Raw genomic sequence first — 23,942 nt, forward strand, 5'->3', positions numbered from 1 at the left:
TAGTGTAGGGAGCCATTCTGGAAAGGGTGGGAAACAAATCAGAATCACTTGCAGACTGTTTCACCAATGGAGCGTGTTTCTAAAGGGTGAGCTTTTAGCAGCAGCTCTCAAAGCTCTTCTATAGCTCGTGTCGCTGGGCTGTCCTCCACCTAAGAGGGTGCACGGGTGTCTCACAGCTCTTGCAAGATGAGGCTTCCAGACACGCAGCCTTGCTTGCACATGTCCTGCATGGCCGTAGGTAACACATACACACCCCTCAGTGCACTTCAGCGCTTTGGCCTGCTTTGAACTATGAAGAGGGATCCTTCCACACCCGGAGACGCAGGTTCTCCCCTGCCTGCAGCAGGAAGGTGCTGCTGGATTGATGGTGTCTGGTTTCTTTACCTTTTTTTGGTCTCTCCAGCTTCAGCCCCAACAGCTCCCGTCCACAGCCAGCGAGTGCTCCCTCTGCCCCCACACCACGAGCAGAGCAAGGCCGGGAAGTGATTGCCCACATGAGCCTGTGGCGGGTGCAGCCAGCAACATCCCAGAACGGACACCCACATCCTCAGCGTGGCCTCTGGGAGAGGGAAAGCAGCAGTGACCATTATTAGCGTAGATCACCCCTGCCCCGAGACCCTCCTACCTCTGGGGCCTCTGGAGACACATTCGAGGTCCAGCTCGCTGCTGTCACCGCAGGGACTGGGGGAGGCCTGGGGCATAAAAGGCTCCCGGGGCGGGGGGGGGGGGGGGAGCAGCGCGGGGTGAGCAGGGCCAGGGCAGGCTCAGGGGGAGCCCTGGGGGGTGCCCGCCTCCTTCCCCTCTTCCCTCCCGCCAGCTCGGGGGTACTCCCCGGGGCTGCCCTGCCTCGCCTCCAACTGACCGGGAGCTGCTGCTGCACGAGGCGGTTTGAAACTTCCCGTGCCCGCACCGCCGGGAGCCAGCGGGCAGGAGACACCCCTGCACCCGCGAACGGGCGCGCTCGCCCCGGCCTCGCCTCCCCGCGGGCCCCGGCCCTCGCCTGCCGCGGCCGCCGCTGCCGGAACCCACGCCATGGGCGCCGCCATGCTGCTTCCGGGCACTGCGCATGCGCGGCATGACTACGGCGCGCCAGAAGGGCCAAAAAGCCGGAGCGCGAACGCCGGGCTGAAGCCATGGGACAGCAACGCCCGCGAGCACCCGGCGCGCCGGCCGGCACCGCGAACGTGGAGCGGCGGCGGCAGCAGCGGCGTTCCCTTACCGGGAAGAGGCAGCTAGCTCTCGGCACCGGCCCGGTAGCACCGCAGGATCGCGTTTCCGCTTCCGGAGAACCGCAGAGCGGACCATAAGAGCGCCATCGCGCATGCGCAGAGCTTGGGCTGCAGTACCAGAGTCTGGACACAGGATGGCAGAAGAGAGCAGTGCCGGGCGCCACACAGCGGGCCCCCCTCATGCAGTACCAAGTTTTGGCCACTGGATGGCAGCATTTATAGGAAAATGTCGACACACAGCGCCCCCCCATGCAGTACCAAGTTTTGGCCACTGGATGGCAGCATTTAAAGGCAAATATCGACACACACAGCGCCCCCCACCTGCAGTACCAAGTTTTGGCCACTGGATGGCACCATTTAAAGGTAAATGCCGACACACAGCTCCCCCCCACCTGCAGTACCTAGTTTTGGCCACTGGATGGCAGCATTTAAAGGCAAATATCGAACAACAGCGCCCCCCCTGCAGTACCGAGTTTTGGCCACTAGATGACAGCATTTAAAGCAAATGTTGACACACACAGAGCAACCCCCCCCCGCAGTACCGAGTTTTGGCCACTAGATGACAGCATTTAAAGCAAATGTTGACACACACAGCAACCCCCCCCTGCAGTACCGAGTTTTGCCCACTGGATGGCAGCATTTAAAGGTAAATGTCGACACACAGCGCCCCCTCACCTGCAGTACCGAGTTTTGGCCACTGGATGGCAGCATTTAAAGGTAAATGTCGACACACAGCGCCCCCCATGCAGTACCAAGTTTTGGCCACTGGATGGCACCATTTAAAGGGCAAATATGGACACAAACAGCGCCCCCCCCACCTGCAGTACCGAGTTTTGACCACTGGATGGCAGCATTTAAAGGTAAATGTCGACACACAGCGCCCCCTCACCTGCAGTACCGAGTTTTGGCCACTGAATGGCAGCATTTATAGGAAAATGTCGACACACAGCGCCCCCATGCAGTACCAAGTTTTGGCCACTGGATGGCACCATTTAAAGGTAAATGTCGACACACACAGCGCCCCCCACCTGCAGTACCGAGTTTTGGCCACTGGATGGCACCATTTAAAGGTAAATATCGAACAAGAGCGCCCCCCACCTGCAGTACCGAGTTTTGGCCACTGGATGGCAGCATTTATAGGAAAAATGTCGACACACAGAACCCCCCCCCCATGCAGTACCGAGTTTTGGCCACTGGATGGCAGCATTTAAAGGTAAATGTCGACACACAGCAGACCCTCCTCCTCCCCGATGCAGTACCTAGTTTTGGCCACTGGATGGCAGCATTCTGTCATGAAAAGTCCTTTTTTGGGAGAATTGGCCCCAAATTAAGCTGTTACACCCCCCACCCCACCCCCATTTTTTTCGGGGCAACCCTCCCCCCCCCCCATCATGGGCTTCACATTCTCCACAACAGACATTATTTTGAGTATTATGTTTAAATATTTATTAACACAAAAGAAACAAGACAAAGAGATTGGACACATTCTTTATATTAAAGTTCATACTACAAGTACCTTAGGAAAAAGGAACTCACTGGCCTATATACATGCAGACAACGGAGATAGCTGCCTATATTTTATCAAGCCTAATTATAGCCAAGATTTCCCCACCCTGTATGTTCCAAGTGGAGTATTTTGTTAAAGAGTAAAGACACCCATCCGCCCTTTTAACTGCCTTCTCACCAATAAAATGAGTTACTTTTCCAGGTCATTCGTCCAAGCAGTCCAGACCTTTTAACCCTGCTGCTCAGGGTCCCTCGCAGCTCATCTCCGGCAGCAGAACGACACGGGGCAGACGCAGCCCGCCCCCAGCCCAGCTCCTCCTGCTCCCCGGCAGGCCCCGGCTCACTCAGGGACGGGCAGAGCCCATCGCGGTGCCCCCGCTGCCCGCTTCCCCCGGCACAGGCGGGAACCTCCCCGGTCCCGCCGGTTTCCAGCGCCGGGCGGTCCCCCTCCAGCCAATCAGCGCCCGGCCTGCCGGACGTCATCACTCCGCGCCGCAGAGAGGGCCCTGCCGCCGCCATGGTGCAGCTCGGTAAGTGCCCGGGGCGCGGCCCGCGGGGCCCGGCGCGGCCCGGCCCGTCACCGCCGCGCTCTCTCCGCAGGTAGCCGCCTCCTGAAGGGCTACCGCGGCGGCCACGTCGTGATCCGCTTCGCCCTCGGCGGCTGCACCAACCGCCCCTTCTACCGCATCGTGGCGGCGCACAGCCGGCGCGCCCGCGATGGGAAGTACCTGGAGCAGCTCGGCTGCCTTGACCCGCTGCCCAACTCCCACGGCGAGAAGGTGGCGGGGCTCAACCTGGAGCGGCTGCGGCACTGGCTGGGCTGCGGCGCGCAGCTCTCCCGGCCCGCTGAGAAGCTCCTGGGTAAGCCCGGGGGGGGCCCGGGGTGCGGGCCCGCTGCGGGTCGCCGCGGCTCACCGCCTCTCCTTGCAGGTCTGGCGGGGTTCCTGCCGCTCCACCCCATGACGGTGACCGGCGCCGAGAGGCTGCGGCGACGGCGAGCGCAGGAGGCTGCCGCGCAGCCTGCCGATGGCTCGCCTGGGCCCGGCGATGCACAGTGAGAGGCGCCCCGGCTGAGGGCTCTGCCGAGCGGGAATGTGTCCTGCCCCGTCAGCACCTCCGGCTGCATTAAAGTGTCATTTGCACGCTCTGTACTGCCTGTACTGCTCTCTCCAGACTCTGCTCTGAAAAGTTCACTGTTGTTGCAGAACTTGGTGCAGCATAAAAGGGGTTTTCCTACTACCATGTAGGTACAGAACCATTCCAGAACATTGATGGCTTTTCCTAAAGGCACATTATTAGTTCTAACATCTCACTTTCTGCAGCAATGGCACAATTACTTCCATTTGCCTGCTGCACTCATCAAGTGTTTTGACTCCTGGCTGTGACTTACTATTACATGACAGTCCAGTGGTCCAGGAGAGGCCTGACACACATGCAGATGGTGCTGTAGCTGCATTTCTGTTTAGTTTCTCCAGAGAGTTTCTGGGCCTATTTCTTCATTTGCAAGCAAAAGGGAAAGATTTCCATCTTGGGTATAGAGGGAGCTAGGTTTGCATGAAGCAAGATATAAAGACTTACTACTTGCATCACATATTTGATCCTACCTGAAAAACACTGTAGCCTCTCTCACCTTAGATGCACCTCTTGGTTTTTGGAGTTTCCTTTGGTGTAATTTACACGACTACAAAGGTCAGGCAAAGACAAGTTTTCAGTTTTGCATCCCAATGAGGTTTGCAGTGTAACTGCCCTGAGAGAGGCAGAGTAGAAAAAACACTCTAAAGAAAGGGGCTGGCTTGCTTTCAACAACATCACAATTCTGAGAATGGCTTTATTTCTACTTATGGATGAAAGATATGATGATTTAAAAACTATTCGTTGGGTAAGGCTGTGAGAGGTGGTATTGCTTTTCTAATACTCTCTCCCCCCTTCTTCCATATAGTTGATGTTAAAGAGTCACATTTTCTATAAAACAGTGACTACACTCTGGTACAGGGGTTCTAGGAAGTTCCTCTCTAGCTTACTCTAGATTTCCTTTCTTCAAAGGTAAAGTCTGCATCTGCACTATTCCTTCTATCATAATCTAAAGGTACCACACAGCTTTCCAGAAAAGGAGCTTTCTGCTTCCAACACAAGAAGGTAGATGTGCGAGGTTTCTTTTGTGACAGTTTTGGAGGTCTGGCTTTTCTTCCTGTTAAAAAAAAGGAAAAGAATTTGTTATTAAATAAAGCATCCCACAATCATACACAAGGCAGTAAAGGAGTTGCTTTCATGTCCTTTTGAATCCTGAAGTGCTATGGGGGTGCTCTGGAATGCAATAGGGTGAGTGACTATTAGCATCAGACAGTACTGTTCCAAGACACAGTAATAACACCAGGTAAATGAAAGAAATACCAAGAGGAGAGTCTGCTGGTGCTGAGTTGTGCTTTCCACAGTGGGTCTTCTCATATTTTTTCTTGCCCTGCCTGTTAAGTCCCCTGCCAGGTTCAAGGGTGCATGTGTTACTGTAGACACTGCACTAAATACTCTCCCTAGAGCAAGGGCTAGTGCAAAAGGAGCAAGAACTTAACTTCCCTGGTAGGAAGAAGCTATTGAACTTACTCAGCTAGATTGTCACCTTCCCCTGTTCCCCCAGATGATGTGTGGGCTAAAAAACCCAACAACTGCACACAAGGAGTGAGCATAAGCCAGAAGCAGAGTAGAGTTATCACTGATGAGGAGCATCACTGATGCAGAGCAAAAGCTGGGCTTGAAGAAAGCTACAGATGAAAACTGAACCTCTAGTGTAGTAATTCTTCATAGCAGTTGACAGCAATACTGTTAAATTCCCCATTTCTTAAGTAGTTCTCATAAGCTTGGTTAGCACTGGAATCCAAAAATCCTCATTTCTGCTCTGATGCTGTGATTTCCTCTGCTGGCCAATCCATGGCTATTGCAACAAGATTTGGTATTCTTTGTTCAAGAAAGGTATTGCTGGATCCTACAAATGGCAAAACAAACAAGCAAGAGCTTATGTACATGGCAAATACTGCATCATCCCCATTGCAGACTTCTCTGTCTGTAGCCTGCTACTCCCTGCATATTTTGCACTTGAATTCACCTGATTAACATTACTCATTGCCTTTCTGCCTGCTCCCAGAATATTGGACTATGCTGTTGCCTGTCAGATCTCACATAAAACACTGGAATTAGCCAAGCTGCATACACTAAAAATACTGATTATTCCACGTTTGCCATTTCTGCACGGGGAGAGAGCAAGTGCTCCAGTAGTCACTGAATTCACAAGATGTTTATTGTACTTAATACAACCCATTGGGTGTTATGTTAATGGCATCTAAACGTCTCTCCCTGTCTTCCAGTCTGAGGGACGGACAAGAGACATTAAGAAAGCCACCTTTTACCAGAAGACAAGTTCTTTTTTCAGTAAATAAAATGCATCTCCTATAGAGTACAAGATGAGTGACTACTCCTTAGTAGAAAATAAATTGTCTAGACAACTCTCTACAACTAGTTCCCAATATAGCTTTTCTTTCTATATATATACAGTCATGCAATTTTGATTTGGTTCTTGAAAAGACTCATTTTCTTCCATTCAAAGATAGAGCAGAAGTTCCAACATCATTAGGTTGTCTTTTTTGAGAGACATGGCAGAGGCCAAGTGAACTGCAGACACATGCTGCTTCATTACAAACATGAGACAACTGATTACATGCTTTCTCTGTTCCTCTCCCTGTTTCCCTGTTTACTTCTATACATGTGTTCTACATCCATTTATGAACATCCACAAATAATTGCCATCAAGCAATCTTTAATGATAAGGACTTCATCAAAATTAACCTTTAGGCACTGCTGAAGAGATTCAACTACAGCACAGCATAAAATCACTTTCCTGCCTCAACTCATGTGTCTGTCTTCTCAAACAGCAGCTCACAGATTTAGACAGAGCATTTGAAGCATTTTCATTCCCAAAAGTAAATATCACTTTGCACTCACAGCTCAACAGTGACCACACACAGTCATGTCTGTAAAACACAAAGTATTAAAGGGAAGAAAATAATCAAGTAAATAAGCAGTGCCTCTTATTAAAGTTAGTTCTATGGATTTGGTACCATAGAACTGGATTGGATTTGGATTTCCACATCTGCATGATGGTGGCAGGCTCTGGATTTTTTCCCAGGCATCACCAATATTGCCCGAAGTCCCAAATTAGCACACACTGATGTTGATGACCTAAAAGTAGTATGTATATAAACACGACATAAATACATATGCTAAATAAAGTCTGTATCACATAAAATAGAAAATGTAATGTGTATTCTATTGGGCAATGCATATGGGCATAGCAATAGTTATGTCACTATATAAAAGTATTTCATAATATTATTTATAGATGGAAGCAAAGACAAACGTTACCATCAAAGACATTGATTTCATCAATTCTATGAATCTTTCGAAGATCCTCGCTTGCAACAAAATGATCTGCAACTTGAGCTGCCTGGAAAAGGAAAGTGCTCATGATCCATTTAGTGCAATAATGCTGGCTACAAAACTTAACACATTTTAACACTGGACCAAAAGAAAAATACATTTTTTAGTTTAAAAGTTCAGTAAGATAAGGAAGAGAAATTAAGGTTACAGGGCACAGCAACGAGAAAGCAATTTTCCAAAGTCAAGTCTTTAGATAGTCAGAAATCAGAAGTGCCAAATGTGCAGTTTCTTATGCTAGTTTTTTCCAGCTTCATCCTGAACAGTCTTGGATACAGCTGTCCCATAATCAAGGAAATGGCACGTCACAGATATGCCTGTAGATATGACAATACATAAGCCCAAAGAAAGAAAAAAGGAAGATGAATAGACTCATCAATCTGACCGTCCTTTACCTCCGAGTTCTTGACTTTGTAACTTCAGTGGTGTTCCTCCATTTAAGTAAATGCTGAGTAGCATGAAACTTGCTTCTAAAATAAGAAAAGTAATGCCCAGGGGCAGATGATACAATCGAGAGGTTCTTAGGAGTTGTGCATTATGCTGTCAGCACTGGAGTGTAGTAAGCCACAATAGCTACAGATTATACAAGTTATTTCATTTTAGCATCATAGATCAAGCATCAGAATGAACTTAAGTGAACAGTCAAGTAGAACTCCAGAGAAAACCCTCTTCTGGACCTAAAATAACCTCTACAGGGAGCCATGCACAGCACATGTAGTACCAAAATGCCCATGAGCCTTGGTAACCTTTGGCTGCCTACCCAAATAGAGAGGCAGGCTGACTGGGACCCTAAAAATAATTTTAACTTTATTTCCATTTTCACCTTTGCTCTCAAGACTTAACAGACTCTTGGGCTTAACTGGTAAGAGATCTCACGCATTTACCACCAAAATCAGAATAATGAAGAATTTTCACAGATACTGGAACCCAAAGCCATTTTACTAGTTTCAAGGACATACAGAAGATGCAGCTCTAGCTGACAAGTACTTGATCACCGATCCCCATGCAGATTTTAGAATGTCACAAGGTACAACTGTACGAAAAAACAAGGATGGTGTTTTGCAGGCTTTCACACAAATAATTTTTCTTAAATTATCAACTTAACTTTGAGAGTAAGCTTCTACCCAGGGGAAATTGATGCAAAAACTCTTCTCCCCAAAGCTGGGTTACAAACAACTGCCCATCTTCCTGCTAAGTCATCACAAGCCCTTGTAGTCTTAGTTAAAAAGTCTAACGTGGAAAGAAATATGCAACCATCACCATGGGCCGCAGCCAGAACTTACAGAGCAGGGTTTGGGAGTCAGGCTGCTGAAGTTTCACCCCACAGCAGCTTCTTGGAGCAGTTCTGCTGGTGCGAGCTCTGCGCACTCAGGAGCACACAGCACTTGGCGGTGCTCACACCACCCGGGCAGGACCAGTCACTCTCAGCCTTTCCAAAGTTTTGAAAAGCATCTTCCAGAGCCAGGCCTACCACGGGCAGAGGCCAGGACCCACAGGTTGGCTGCATCGCTCCCTAAGGCCTCACGGAGCCACTGCTGCCCTCAGTGACCGAGGACTGGGCTGCTCTGCCTGGCCGTGTGATGGCACCTTCTGCCCATGAAGCTGGCAGAGCGCCGTGGCCCCAGCGCTCCTGCAGTGGCGGTGCCCTCAGTGGCACATGTGGCCCTGCAGCTTGCTGCTGCCTGAGGCATCGTGGTCACCCTGCCTGGGCACTAGACCTCCAGATCCCCTCCCTCAGGCTGGACACCGCCACTTGTCCCCCTGGAATGATGGCACCATGGCACAGCTGGAGGGAATGGGGGCACAGACAGGCCTTTGCCACCTCAAGGGAAGGACGAGCGGTGCCACGTGCTGCCGACTTGCCCTTTGCCCTCCCACGAGCATGGGAAAGCTTGGCAAAGCCAGTGCAGACCTTCTTGCTGTTTGCCATGCCCACTGCTGCCGGAATGGGGGCACAAGAGCCTAACACGGCACGGTGGGGAGGCTGAGGGTGACACAAAGAGGCAGCAGAGGCTGTGGCGGCTTCTCCCATTTATTCGTTCCGCGCACGGGGCAAGAGCGGGCGCTGCTCTTCAGCGGGAGGCAGCTCCTCAGAGGGCGGCAGCTCGTAGGTGACACAGAGGGAGGAGAAGAGACAGCCTAGGAAGGACATCAGGCTGGCGAAATACATGGCGCCGCTGGCGCTGCCCACAGCTGCTGTCAGTGGTCCCATGGCCAGGGACACGAGGATCTGTGCCAGGAAGTACTGGCAGCTCAGCAGGGAGATGTCAACGCCCATCCCACGCCGCGTGCCCTCCGCCTGCGAGCCTACAAACTGTGAGGGACACGCTATAAGGGGGCTGGCGGTGCTGCAAGAGCCCCTCTCCCCTACCTGGCCCAGGGCTCACCTCATGGCTCTGGTAGTAGTCGCAGAGCAGGGAGTAGGGCAGCGTGCAGAGCGTGGCAAAGAGGATGCCGTAGGTAGCACACAGTGACAGCACCACATAGACGTTTCTGGAGAGCGTGGCCAGACCCGTGCCGAGCCCAAAGGACAAATATGCCACAAAGTACAGTGTCCTTGTGCTGAACCGCTCCTCCAGCTTCTCCAGCGCAGCTGCAAGACAATGGCATGGCATTTGGGGTGAACTGCAGCCCTCCCTGCCACTAGCCTGTCAGTGAACCCAAAGGGTGCACCTTTGGGCCCCCCAGCAGAGCTGTTAGATAGCCACGTCTCAGCAGGAACTGTTATGTCTTTGAGTAACTAGTGGCTTGCATGTGAACACTAAGGACCCCTTCCAAATCCCACTGCAATGATGCAGCCTTGCTGCCCTACCTGTGTGGAGGACATGGCAGAGCTGAAGCCTGGCAGTGCCTCTGTCCCAGAGGAGTAAATGGGAACTCCCTCCCAAGGCAGGGGGCAGGGCAGGCAGATGCATGACACACACAACACGGTACTCCAGTGGTGCATGACACTGGGGTGCTCTGCCAGGGGCACATAGGCACTGAGTGCTGCTGTGCCAGAACTGTGCCTGTGGTGGCTGCATGTATTTCTGGATTCAATGTACATTTAAAATGCCACTTGTGAAAGGAACTATACACTAACAGAGAGGTGTCTTCACTGGACTGCTGACCTCATTTGCTGTCAGTGCAGGCCAAGCTAACTAGCTGAGATACACGGTGAACAAGAACAGTCTGCTTCAGCACTCATGCCATGTGATAGGCTATGTGCAACGTAAATGCCAGACTACTTGTTGCAGAAACACTACTAAGGGAGTGGGGGCACCCTTCTCGCAGCAGTGGCTAAGATGGCTGTACCAAGTACCTGAATAGAAAGCAGCACTGAATGCATAGATGCACATTCCCCAGCAGCCCATGGTGACCCCAGCGTTGTACTTCTGATACTCATCTGAGTTGTGAGGTGCTTTTGGATTCCCTTGAAACACTACTTCTCCCATGAAGTCAGTGTAGAAGAGTAACATCCCCTCAAATGAAAGCCATCCTGAAAGAAGCCAGAAGTAACCTGTTAGGATTGCAGAGTATGTTTCCCCTTGTAAGCTCACATGGATGCTATTGGCTATATTACAAATCACAACTGAAGATAGGTTGTGCAACGCGAGTATTACCTAAGGTTCAACCACACTGATCTGAGACTGCTGTTCCCTGTGCATTATGCCACAATGTTTGTCAAAGACAATCAGGATTTTAAAGACCAAAGTTTATCCTTTGAATTCCTAAGCAGAATCCTAGAGGCTGACTGAAGGCCACGGAATACTGGTTTAGCAAGACAGAAAACTAGATGACAGCAGTCTGAGCTGCCTTCAGGTTTTGACAGGACAACGCTCAGTTTCACAGAGTGGCTCATCGTGTAGTTGTTTCAGGTTGCTGTTGTCCTCCCACACAGAACTGGAAGGAGTGCTTCATATGTCATGGTTGCAGTGTCTAGAGCAAACAAGCATCACATCCAGTGATGCAGGCAATCTCTTGATTCCTTCCACAGCCAACATGTGTTAACTACCTGTTACCTTTTGCCCAATTTTGTGTAAACTGGATTGCTTGCAAGCCCTTCGTAGGCATCAGTCACACACTGGTAAGAGTAAAGGGAACAGTGCACAGGTTACGAGCACTCCTGCACCCCCTCATGGCCTGTTCTAGGACGCCTATACACATGCTGTCAAAGGGAGGGAAGTGTAAGCAGGGAAATAGAACTAATCTCATCTTTCTGCTTGGTAGTGCCAGCTTCAGAGTAGTTTAAAACCCCCATAAATACAGGAATGTAGGCTTTACTGATTTGTTGTTTGGGTTTTTTCTTTCCTTCTCAGTTTGGGTTTTTTCTTTTCTTTCTCTCTAAGGAACTGAATACCAGGAAGTACCTTACTGGTGAGTGTAGACGGAACAAATCATGTCCCCTCAAGTTAGCAGCCACTGCAGCAATAAATAAAACATTTAAAAACATTCACCCGAGGTAGAGCACTTCACAGGGAAAGCGAGATGGCCCTTTCTGAATACCTAGGAAGTGGTTGATGCAGAGGTTGCGGAGAGCCTTGGGCATCTGGCAGATGGTTGAACATAGAAGTTTCATGGAGAGTGGCTGCTCGGTGGTCTCGCCTGATCCATTCAGCTCGCTCTCATACTTTACACCATTCAGCAAGATATTAGCAACCTGCACCATAAGAACTCCCAGGTCAACACACACAGTAAGAAAAACACAAACATCCTTTGAGCAAACTTATGCAATATTACACACCTATCTGATCATCTGAAAGTTAAACTCTGCTGCTGCAGTACATTGACTTGGAGATTAAGAACAGTGTATTTAGCTAAACTGTAAATTCAGCCTTGGAACAAGTCTTAAATGGCAGCACTGCACTACAGCGTTCGGTATACTTCAAACAGTACTCTTCACCTCCCTAGGGTATTTGGCAACCGCTTCCAGATGCTAGCGTAGGGAAGGCTGTACCCACAGTCAGGTGAATTTGGTTCCTGAATTTTGGAGACATCAAGGAAGAAGCTGGTTTTAACTGAAACACATTGCTTGCTAACCTTGATGCCCAATCTCTATGTGCACAGTGTGTAGAATCCTGGCCCTAAGGAAGTCTGCTCTCACAAACTTGGTCTAAGGACAGTAACAGCAACAAACAAACAAACCCACACCCAACCCCCCCAAAAAAAACCAACCCCAAACCCAACAGAGGACAATTTACCTCATCCTGGATCATAAAAAAATGGGCCAGCATACAGAGGTCTCAGACATTCCAAGTTATCACCAACAGTGGGAGGTGAGGTCAGAGTCTTATGCCTGGGCAAGGGAAACCTCACCTCCCTGCTGGAATCAGATGGCATGACTGCCATAAGGAGAAGCTCATGGGAGAATCCTATCCCTGGCCCTATCTTGCAGGTATTTCTGTGAAAAGGGAAGATACAGGCTCAATAAAGATGTGTCTTTTTCTGCTCTTGTGTGGTAGCTCCCTGGGTGATGAACCAGGGCTAAATATACCAACCTAACTTTCACACATGGAGCAGTGAGAGCGGAATGCTCTCATTTCTGCTGTCTTAACAAAGGCAGCTGACAGACTGCCAGCCAGAACTCACATCCTACCCCCTCTTTTACCGATAAGGTCATAGCAGGTATGCTGCTCCCATGACTTGCATGAGCAAACTGTCATGAGCAGTCTGAAACGATGAATTTGTGCATCACACACTTAAAACTACAGAAAAGATTAAACGAATGCTCAGGTTTACATGGTCATATCATTGATTTTCTGCCCTTACCTGTTGGCTGAAGGTTACATTTCTTCTTCTGCTATTTTCTGGACAGTGTTCTGTTACGATATCTGGAATGGCCAAGGTCTGAGGCCTTTTCAGGATCCCTGACGACCGTGGCTTTATCGTATCCAGTGAGCCCACCCTCAGCACCTCGCTGTCAGGCCCCGGTGTTACGCTGCTCTCCCCTTGCTCCAGAACTCCATTTTGTCCTTGGTAACAGCCATCAGGCACCCGAGGAAAGCTGACGCTGACAGGCTGCCTGGGCAGGCTAGCTGGAAGTGCTACGTAACTATTGTGCCCGCCTGTAAAACAGTCTATAAGCACACTGTCAATATTTGAAGTCCCAAATGATGATGCAAACTCATTAATTCCTGTCAAGGAATTGTCTCTGCTGATAAAACTGCCATATTTGGGTGTGAGTGGGCTGAGGGGGGAAACGGGACTCGAAAAACTTGCATGTAAGTGAGCTGAGTTATGAGAAGCAAAGTTTTCATTTACACCCTCCTCAAAGAAGAAAGGTGGAGAAGGAGGGAGAGGAAGACTTGGACTCTTCATCACCTTTTTCTTCCTGACAAAGGACCTTAAGGGTCTTTCTGGAATGCTAATTAGAGTCAGCACAGTAGTGATAGTCAGTGTAACTGAGGTGAAGACATAGATGACACGAAGTTGCCCTCCCACAGCTTTTCCAAAACTGGTTTTATCCCAGTGTATTCCTCCAACAACATAACCAAAGCCACCTCCAAGACCTGGTGGAAAAACAGAGCCAAGATTATCTTCCCTAGCCAATCCTGGATGTCAGTAACAGCACCATTTGTCTAATGATTCGTGAGTAGAATCCATCGTGTTACTTCTGGTTTACTATTCAACCCCTTTTCAATTCAAATGCAGCAATAAACACAGTTATCCACGCCACAAGGACAGTCTGATGTACAAACACAGTACAGAAAGAGGGAGAAGGTCAGTGCTGTAAAAGTGATGATACAAATAATTAAAAATTATAGTTCTTTCTTTGCCATGAACAAACCACTTTACCTTCAGCTATTTCAGTCCGTAAAACAGAAGTGTCCACCAGCCTCGTGGCAAGGCTCTGCAACCAGTCAGCTAAGACTGTTTTCCTGAAAGTAAGTGAAAATCCATTTTCCTCACTCAGTTAGAGGAACACAGATCTAACTGTGTCCAAGACAGACTGAATCACTTCAGAAGTGTAGCAAGCTCATTACTCAACATGTTGACAGCGTACAAAACCGCCACTGCATTTACTACCAATGAACATGGAAGTTCTGAGGGTACCGGATACCACTCTCACTCCATTAAGATGGAGAAAGCCCTATGACACTATCCTTTCTTTCTTAAGACCACATTGAAGTGTGAAACAGTCTCCTGATGGTGCGGAAAACTAGACTAGGACAGCACAGCAACTGAAGATGACAGCCGTGAGGGATCACAGTGCCCAGTACGTGCTTTCCCCTCCAATACAGCAACTGAAAAAGGCATTTTCCACACCTGCAGGAAGCTGAACCTCCTCCCTCAAGGGATAATTTTGTTTCCATAGGTGCTATAAATGATGCTGAGGGACCTTCAGATGAACAACCCAAGGCTGTGCTTTGTGTGACTTCTGGTAGTTACAAAAGCCTTTTACAGTAAGCATAAGTTTGTTTTCAAAGTTAATTAGTGCGACCTCTCCACGTATTTGGTTATTAGGCTTATACAGGAAAAGACCAGTGATTTACACTCTGCTTTCTCACAGAGGGCTTGTTTACTTAGGTCTCACATCACCCAGGAAGCACCAAGAAAGCATACCTGCTAACAAAGCGTGCATGTTGAGGCCCCTGTCTTGATCCACTGGGCTGCATACATCCATCATGTAGGCATGACTGGGATTGTCTGCTGAATCTGCGCTGAAGTCCATGAGGACAACACCACAGACCGTAAGAATGATACCCCATTTGTGGTTACTCGCAGTGTCAGACAAGGTGCTCCCTATATCTTTGCCATTGAGCATAAGCGAGAGCCCAAGCAACGCTCCTGGGAATAAAACCAAATCAAAATCAATCAATTGACTGCTTGTAAGTAAAGAAACCTGCACCGCTCCACGCTCTAAAAGCATTACACTACCTGCACAGCCTTGCAGCAAGCACAATTGCCCTTGTTCAGACCAGCACAGTCTGGGGAATGAGCGTGGCTTATAGGATATACATAACCCTTTTCCACTGTTCAAGCTTAACAAATGTCTGAGGTTGGTTTTGGTTAAAGAAAAACATCCTTGACCCTCAAAACACCACCTCTTCAGACTCTGACAAGAGCAGGTTTTATGTGTGGATCTCCAGCTGCCAAAGCACCACCTTCCTGCCACTCGCCACCTTCTTCAGATCCACAATATCCAATGTTTCAAAGACATTTTGTTCAGTGCCACAGGGGATGTCCCAAAGAGAGATGTGTGATGTTTCTACATTCCAAGTGTTATGCCCATCGTTTCTAAAAGACGCACCTATTGCTAAGACCAGAATGAAAGGTCGCCTCCTCCCGAATCTTGATGTGCATCTGTCACTCCAGGCTCCCAGCAAAGGCTGTAGCAAGAACCCTAGTAAAAAGGAATCACCAATAAGTAGCATTTTTCTATGAGCCTGTTTCACAGGGGAGTTAAGCTAAGTAGCTTAAAAGGCAGTTAAGGCAAGGACACCATGGCACAGCAATATCCCCAGCCAGTAGTAGTCACCCAGGTGTACACACAGGCACTGCCCAGGTCAGGGACTGAATAACACAATGTGCCACTGCTCATTGCCATGGCAGTTCCTTACACACTATTTCATCTACCCTGTCTTAGATGGGAGATCCTCTGAAGAATTAGCTTGGAAGATAGCAGGAAGCAAACAGGCAAGTCAGAAAGGTGCCTGCATTACTCTGGGCCAGCCTGTGGATAGGGGCCTATCTACTTTCTTCTTCTGAAGCACATCCCACAAGCACAGCAACAGGCAAAACAAAGTTTCCAAGTGGTAAAAGCCCATTCTATGGTTCTTCCCGTAGTAACAGATATGCTCCCACCCCTGCCTCCATGCTAAGGCCTGTAACGGTAGTGGCTACTGGCCTTCCATAATCAGAACGCTTTGCTACAGAGAGTTGAACAGCAGAAGGCAATACCACCCTGCTTTTTTCACACATCCCAGGGAAGTGTCTCTGTATGCTTTTTTTCATAGGGACATAAATGGATACACTGATCCTCTTTTGCTAGTTTTTAAATATAGGAACAGAGTAACCAAAGCTTACTCTCTCACAAAATGTAAGAGGTTCACAAGCCATTAAAAGAACTGACCTTTTGATCACACCGGGCCCATTTCAGGCAAGACACAGCAAGAATTATTCTCCATTTGGTTGTCTAAAATTATGGCTAGTGCTTCTTAACCTTGAGAGCACACAGAATATACTGTATGAACAGTTGAAGTGGAGAAAACAAGAACATATACCTTGTGTAGTGGAAAAAAACAAGAGGGAAGAAATAGTGAAAAGTTACCTAATATAGGGCTGATGAACCACACCATTCCATACAGTTGGTCTGGAAGCCCCATCTGAAGCAGCACAGGAGTCACATAGGCTGTTTCTATGGCATAGCTGAACTCGAGCCCAAAGAGAATGCACCCATTAAAGAGGAGTTCTAGGAAAGACCTCTGAGGCTGAAGATCCCCAAAGTCAATCAAATCAATAGGACATGGAGTATTTGGTGGTGGTGGCGGCGAAGGGCGGATGTATTTTCTCCTCTTTGGATGTCTCTTGAAGTTGTTGGCCCGATGACTTATGTGCCGTGTGACCGATCCAGAATAGCCTGGAACTTGTGACCTCCAGATTTCCTGAGAAGCCACATTTGGCAAGAGTGCAGCATCACTGACAGGGGTTGTTGCAGATGGTGGAATCATCACAGGTAGGCGTCTGGAAGAAAAATAGCTCAGAATAACATGGTCGAGTAAGAAAAACTTTGCTTAATTCCATTTACTGAAGTTCAAGCCATTTGTCAACATTTCACATACCGAGTGCGGCCTTCGTATTAGTTACAACCTTTTTTCTGCATCTCTTGACACGAGGCGTATATGTTTTATGGGTACATCTCCTCTGTCTTTGCACAAATGAGACACCAGAGAGCCTACCTTGGTTACCTGGGCATTGCCTACCATCGCTGGGGTTTGAGACTGAAATATTCAACATAATTAGCAGTCAGTCATGTCACACTTCCCAGGAGTTCCCAGAAGAGCAGTGGGTTTACATTTATCTGCAATTCACTCGAGCTAAATCAAGATGAATCATGACCTCAGTCTAAGTTGACAATAAAGCAAAGCTGTGGCTTGGCTGCAGATCCAGACCCCCGCTGCGATGTGAAATCACCTTCCGGTACTGATTCTACCATTCCTGCTGCCTCTGCTTGAGGCCAAGGCTTAATGCAAAACTTTTTTCGCAATGACTGAATTTGATTTTCTTCCTATTCACATTCCTGAATCCAGCAGAGACACTATGTTGCAAGGACAGGGTCTCATCCTCTGCTTCTTGCGGTTCTATTTCCACAAGACTTTACTGAAGCACCCACAGAATGTGGTTTTGAAGTTCAGACTACACAAGCTGAACACTTGGATGAGGTCAGCTGATGACAAATGTGCTTGGAACCAGAAGCTGATACCATTTCAATGCAGGAATTGAAGTTTCCAAGTAATTCCAGAGAAGAAGATACATACCCCACAAGCTGCCCTCTGCATGACTACTCCCCTCTCAGAGATTGATGCCATTCAAGTGCTGAACAGCCTCCTTGGGTCTCACTGGAATCAATCCTGTAGCCAAGGTACGCATACTGTGGTAAGTAAACCAGCCAAATGCTCCAAATAGCAGGATAGATCCCAAGAGATCTGCTGAATTAATGGACCACATGTGATGTCCTGCCTCTCGTTGCCAGAAATAGAAATAGCTCGTAAGTGAAGTCTAATGTTTTCTTTACTCTTTCTTGCCCTCGGACCAAAGGCTGCTGCTGCACGAGAATGGCTCCACATCACCCCATACCTCTTCAGGAAAACCCTCACAGCTACACACTAGTAAACAAAACAAATGTCTTACTTTTTTTCCCCTGGGGAAAAAGCTCCTAGCTGTCCTGCTACTTTGGCTGTACAGAATCCCCAAATTTCTCATTTTCTGCCACTTTCTCCAGCACATTTCATGCACCAGTCTTCCTGTACCACTTAGTCCATGCAATGCCATTCTTCACTGCATGTCTCCCACTGTGATCAAAAGCAGAATTCCATAAACCTGTGTTTACCATCACATTTCAGTGTGCTTCAGCACAGCTGTGGGATGATGCCCTACACAGAACAAACCCCAGCTCCATGCAAGTGTCCAAAGAGAGTAAATGCACAATGAAAAACTGAATGCCAAGCACCTCACAGAGACTGCAGTTGGGGTAACTTTAACTGTATTTGAGGCCTGACTGGAAGAAGGAAGGGTGGGAGTGAGAAGACATCTACTGAAGTATTGCTAACATTGTACCACAGGTTTCCTCAAGACTGCTCCTCTTCAGACCAAGATGCATACCATGTAAGAGAGAAGAACAAGCAATTCATAACTCTAACTACACGCCTCGACAATGCCCATCTCACAAGGCATTTTCTTGGGAAAGCTCATTAGACACAAAGTCCCCCAGAGAGGCGACCAGAAGGAGAAGTGGATGCAGACAGTAAAGATGCCCGCACTGGTGGTCCCCTTTTTTTCATAGGGACATAAATGGATACACTGATCCTCTTTTGCTAGTTTTTAAATATAGGAACAGAGTAACCAAAGCTTACCCTTACTGATTTCACAAATTACTGAGAATTTCACATGACCCATGTCTTTCATAAGCAGAGTACTTACTTTGCAGGAGTATTTTTATCAGCTTTCAGGTCAAAGTAATTCGCTCACAATGAGAATTTGTTAAAAATTAGGAGAGAGATACCTGAAACATAATGAAAACCCAATCAGAGTCATGACGGATGCTCTAACGACACTTGCACAGAGACACAGACAGCTGTGCCAGCACCCCCCTTCACCTTGCCATTTGCACCCAGGGTGTTGATCTCCCTACAATCACCTATCAGTTTCACTTCCTATTGGATCCGCCTTTATTTTCCTGTCTCATTGCAAAGAGACTGCATCACAAGTTGTAAGCGGCAACGTTTTAGTGACAGAAGAATGGTTCAAAAATACACATGGTGATCTGCAACTACCTTGAACAAAAGGTTACTATTGACAGCATATCACATCACCAATCCAGCAGCAAGTCAGCCTAAAACTATGAGCTGACCCTAATATTCCTGACTGCCCATTCCTCTCAGCTTAGGAACTGTTCACCAGGGGACATCTTCAAAGGACTCAAGCCTGTCCTCAGATGCAATTACCCAGTGATCGCAACAGCTTCAAAGCAGGAAACCTCTCCCGCAGTGTGGAAAGCGATTATGTGGCTGTTATCTGTGATTTTTGGCACTTGATGCTTGTTACACCAACAACTGCGCATCCCAATCTGCAGGGCCTTGGTGACACTGGCTCTGCCGCCTGGTATCTGCAGCCAAACGTACGTGGCAGACAGGGCCCGGCCATCACTGCTCCTCCGGGGCACCTCCTACACCGGGAAGGAGTTTCTCCTGTGGCAGAACCTGGTCCCGGTTTTCCTGCGGTGGTACCAAACACGCCGCAGCCACCAGCGATGCGGGGAAGGGTCGGCCCTCAGCGGGACCGGACCGGGGCGACGGCCGCGCCTCCCAAACGCTCCTGTCAGCCGAGAACGCGCCGCCGCCGCCCCCCGCCCAGGCCCCCGTTCGGCGCGCACGGAGCGACCCTCACGCCCGTCGCCACCGGCACCTACCGCAGGCCCTGCCCCGCCCGGCGGCCTCACCACAGCGGCGCCCGGCCCGGCCCCGCACTGCGCCGCGCCGGCCCAGCCCCGGTGACGTCGTCCCGCACGGCGGCGGTCGGACCCGGAGCGGCGGAAGCGGCCGCCCCCCGCACCGCCCCCCGCTCAGCGGAGCGCGGCCGGGCCCCGGGGCAGCCCGCACGGCCGAGGCGACGTTAGGAGCCGCTCTTACCGCAAAGCGCCTGCCTGCGGTAGCGACGCTCGCCCCAGGAAGGTGCAGGTCACCATTCCCTCTTTTCCAAAGACGTATCCCATATTGGCACTGGAATTGCAGGGGAAGCGGATTGGGGTAGGAGGGTTTTTGGCTGGAGCGGCGATATTTTTGGTACACTAGTGGAGTAGATGCTGTAGATGACACTGCACTTTTCTCTCTTCCACTTAACAGTTTTCCCGTTCCTTAGGTAAAGTGATTTGGCAATTTTGGTTTATGGTGCCATAGTTTGTGCTCGTGTGCCAAATTTCCTCATGGTTTGCAAAGATAGATGTCATTATGTAGTGCAGTCTGCTCTGTATATTCTTTCAAAACTTCAGACTTTGGGCATTAAGCATTAAGGATGCTTAACTTTATCTCCAGAGGTTGTAACACTGCATGAATCCTTAGTTCTTTTATTTAGCTCTTGTAGAATTTATTGTAGCAGCCTCGGTCTCACCCACCATCCATGTGTTAAGAGAGTTCTGCAAACACTGAGCAGATGAACATCGAAGAGTCCCATTCCTTGTCATTGAGGATGACTTTGTGCTCCACCTGGGCATGGACAGTGGGTTACATTATTAATGCTGTCAGGCAGTTGTAGCCATCATATACAATGATTTTTCCTGTGAACATGTTTGAGACATTAAACTCATGTTTACTCGATATTCAATTAAATAAAATTGTCTGCTTAGAATTTACAAAGATTAACTCGTACACGTTTTAGCACAGTTTGCCCACTTGGGACAGTGGGACAAGGCACTCCTTCCCAGGGTGACAGCAAAGTAGAGAACGGAAGCAATTCCTGCTGTGCATTCATCTATCAGCATCCTTTGGGCTTTAGACAAAACAGAAATCAAAAATCTCCTCTCCCCTGTGAGCTTACACATAAATTGCAGTTGAAATGTAAAGATACTAATTTACTTGGCACTAATTTAACTCAAGAGCATTCAAAAGAGCAAGTTTTGGTGATGAATACCTACTGCTATGAATCTGCACTGTTCCCTACTAGCTGCTCTGGCTGCAGAGGTTTTTCATTCATTGAACTCTCTTGTTAAGTCGTTCCACGCAGCAGCTTCTGACAGCATATTTATCTCTCTGCTTGTTTACAGCTTCGTGTTAGGCTCACTGTTTCATTTGCCAGCAGAACTTATTATTCGCCTCACTCAGGTCAGGACCATTCTGTTTCTTGGAAACCTCTCTTCTATCCCCTTATAATCCTTTTCTCTGAGGTAAACATTAGCTCCAGTTGAGTGAAACTCTGTGCAAGCTACCAACAGAGAGGATGTTGTTCTGTCTCTTGAACAGGGTTTCGTTTGTGTGATGCTGGGTATTCCTTTTTCTTTTTTCATCTTGAAATCAATGTAAACATCTCTCAGTTTGGTTCAGTGGCTCTGCAATGTCCTTCACTGATCCACCTGGAACTGGCAGCTTTTTTTTCCAAGCATGACTTAATTCTTTCTGGGGGAGAATCAAAGTCTGTACCAGACAGACACGCTGTGAAAGTTGTTTTGTGCTCAGAGGCTGCTGCAAAGGCCACATGAATCCTGCAGCAAAGATTAATATACGCTCAGTGATGTTCTGTGGTATGGAATACCCCTTTGGCTAGCTCGGGTCAGCTATCCTGGCTGTGCTGCCTCCTGGCTTCTTGTGCCCCTCCTCACTGGCAGAGCGTGAGAGGCTGAAAAGTCCTTAATTGGGGTAAGCACTATTCAGCAATAACTGAAACACTGGTGTGTAATCAACATTCTCAGACTAAAGCCAAAACACAGCACTGCACCAGCTACTAGGAAGAAAATCAACTCTATCCTAGCCAAAACCAGGACAGATATCAGTTGAAGAAGTACATTTATATTTCTGTAAATGCTATTCATGCCAGTAAGGTCTATGTCCTATGGTATTGTCAGTGCAAATACAAAGTAAGACAGAAAAAAGGAAGTGAGTTCAAACAAGGTGATATGCATTTCAATTATACGTTCTTAATGCTTATATGGTAAGAAGAGCTTACCGCGTAAATTACACCGCCCTAGCATCCCTTATATGCCAACTGAGTAGGTGCAGGGAAGCCGGTGGGAAGCTAATACAATGTAAGAACATAAAGAAGTCTCATATATGCCAGTTTGCACACCACCTCCGTATCTGGCCCTTAGCATACCTGTCATACGATTTTAATAGTCCAGATAAATCAGTTCCTGAGCCTGGATTCACCAAACTCCTACGCTGGCTATATTAATGGATGCAATTAAACATTTAAAAGGGCACTTGAATTTTTACTTGAAAGAAGGAAAAACACAGGCAAACACCCTCTTCCCCCCAAAACCACCAGCAGAAACAAACCACAGTATTTTGCAGCAGAATGAACAGCAATGGTAACAGCACTGATCTATTTGCATTGAGTTGTCAATTCATTGAGAAATTTAATATAGTGAACTACTATACAAGAACATGAATTTTAAAAGGAACAAGTACGTTCCTTTTAAGAACTGACAACTGACAACTGACAACTGCCTCTGCACTTCCTAACTCTGCACTTGTGTGATTGTAACGAAAAGTACAAAAGGAGTTTGTCTCTGCTCCCATCCTTTCCAGGAACAGAGCAAATCTACCGTATTCCTTTCAGGTAAAGGTGAGGCCATGCTCCTGAAACAATCCATCAAGAGTTATCTTCAGGATGCCCCCTGACAAGTGTGCCAGCAACTACAGTGCACAACACTGTGTGTAAAGCTCTAATAATAGGAAAAGACAGAAATGCTCCCACTACTAAACAAGAAAAGTCTTTAGGAAAGAACCAATTTGGTTTTCTAAAACCTGGCATGCTGTCACCATACAGAAGAAATGTCAGTAATCTATCAGCCCAGCCTACAGCTGCTGTATCAGATGAAAACCAGAATCCTGTGACCCCTTCTCAAGCCTCAGAGGATAATTATTCAGCAAAATGTCACTAATTCCACACTTCACTGAAACCATTCAAGTGTTGCGCAGCGACAGCCCAGTAGTTTTAGTTCCACTGGTTTGCACTTGATTTGACTCGTGCTTTGTTTCAGACGTGCTATTTCCACAGTAGCAGTGTGCATGCATTCAGAAATGCTCAGTGAGCGTTTCTTTTTGCTTCTGCAGGACAAACTAGTGCTGCCCTAAAAATAATATGAGGAGATTTACCTGTCTCCGGCTCTCAGCAGACAACCACCCCTTCGATGTCTCTCTCCAGTGAAAACCCAACACAGTTCAGGGAATTAGTCACTAGAGGGCACTGACACAATCCAGCAGACAGAACGCACTTGGAATCGGAATGCTACAGTCCTACAAACAGTTTAAAAGAGTCTAAATGGCAAGTTTTGCATTTATTTCCTAACCAGCTCCTGCAATCAGCACTTTAGGGTACAGAACCAGTGAAATAATTATATTTCAGAAGATCTTTATAATCTTCTATTTTCCAGTAACTGAATGAAAGAAGGCTGAGGAAAATCTCTCCTCTGAGACAACATGTGTGCTAAGGTACATTGATCATGCACTTCTGGACAAATGCTGAACAAAGATGTTAACTGCAGACATGTGATATTTACCATGCAAGATACTGGTGCAGGAACACACAAAGCAGCATGTCAAACTCACTGAAGTACAGTATTTCAGTTCACTGTGATGCCTCAAGTGGACTATGCATTTCACAAGAGACAAGGACATGATTATGCCCCAAAGACCCTGCAGGGCTTTTTCTGGATCTGACAAGCCACAGAAAGATGACAAGTGGCATATCGGGCAAGCAGGAGCGAGAATCCTGGGTGCAGGAACTTGTGGTCACCCAGAGCAGGCACGGGCTATGTATATTTTAGAACTGAAGTCAATTTTCATTTAAAGATAGAGCATAAATAGACACTACTGT

At 48.0% G+C, this 23,942-nt stretch overlaps 2 protein-coding genes and 1 long non-coding RNA gene across 9 annotated transcripts in view; 1 reads left to right on the plus strand and 2 right to left on the minus strand.

Annotated features, from left to right (window-relative positions):
* The first annotated feature begins 2,709 nt into the window (after positions 1-2,709).
* On the plus strand, positions 2,710-4,977 carry MRPS16 (mitochondrial ribosomal protein S16). Its single transcript, XM_030508083.1, has 3 exons — positions 2,710-3,265; positions 3,336-3,596; positions 3,666-4,977. Exons 1-3 carry the CDS (start codon positions 3,253-3,255, stop codon positions 3,791-3,793), a joined length of 402 nt encoding a protein of 133 aa, XP_030363943.1. The 5' UTR covers positions 2,710-3,252; the 3' UTR covers positions 3,794-4,977.
* LOC115617504 lies at positions 4,533-7,134 on the minus strand. Its single transcript, XR_003994613.1, has 2 exons — positions 5,511-7,134; positions 4,533-4,923 (listed from the first exon to the last, which is right to left on the minus strand). It is a non-coding gene; the product is annotated as an uncharacterized LOC115617504 (long non-coding RNA).
* Positions 7,135-7,326: 192 nt separating this feature from the next.
* Positions 7,327-23,942, minus strand: part of SLC45A1 (solute carrier family 45 member 1) — a 61,183-nt gene continuing 44,567 nt past the window's right edge. Inside the window, exons 1-10 of one of the 7 annotated variants that reach the window (XM_030508063.1) lie at positions 20,045-20,063; positions 18,837-18,918; positions 16,468-16,880; positions 15,448-15,540; positions 14,760-14,984; positions 12,966-13,705; positions 11,703-11,856; positions 10,519-10,695; positions 9,605-9,810; positions 7,327-9,531 (exon numbers count right to left, since the gene is read on the minus strand). In XM_030508063.1, coding sequence (XP_030363923.1) covers positions 9,250-9,531; positions 9,605-9,810; positions 10,519-10,695; positions 11,703-11,856; positions 12,966-13,705; positions 14,760-14,984; positions 15,448-15,540; positions 16,468-16,867 — 2,277 coding nt within the window. In that variant the 5' untranslated portion in view covers positions 16,868-16,880; positions 18,837-18,918; positions 20,045-20,063 and the 3' untranslated portion in view covers positions 7,327-9,249. Of the gene's footprint in view, positions 9,546-9,604; positions 9,811-10,518; positions 10,696-11,702; positions 11,857-12,965; positions 13,706-14,759; positions 14,985-15,447; positions 15,541-16,467; positions 16,881-18,836; positions 18,919-19,824; positions 19,941-20,044; positions 20,064-23,942 lie in introns of those variants that run through there. The other 6 variants (XM_030508062.1, XM_030508065.1, XM_030508060.1 and 3 more) reach the window with 6 other exon arrangements.

This window comes from Strigops habroptila, chromosome 16 (assembly GCF_004027225.2).
Source record: "Strigops habroptila isolate Jane chromosome 16, bStrHab1.2.pri, whole genome shotgun sequence".
In the NCBI taxonomy this organism is placed as follows: domain Eukaryota; kingdom Metazoa; phylum Chordata; class Aves; order Psittaciformes; family Psittacidae; genus Strigops; species Strigops habroptila.

Bases quoted from the DNA above. Each gene is read 5' to 3' on its own strand.
- MRPS16 (XM_030508083.1), top strand. The intron at 3,597-3,665 runs GTAAGCCCGGGG...CTCTCCTTGCAG, and splicing joins GCCCGCTGAGAAGCTCCTGG to GTCTGGCGGGGTTCCTGCCG.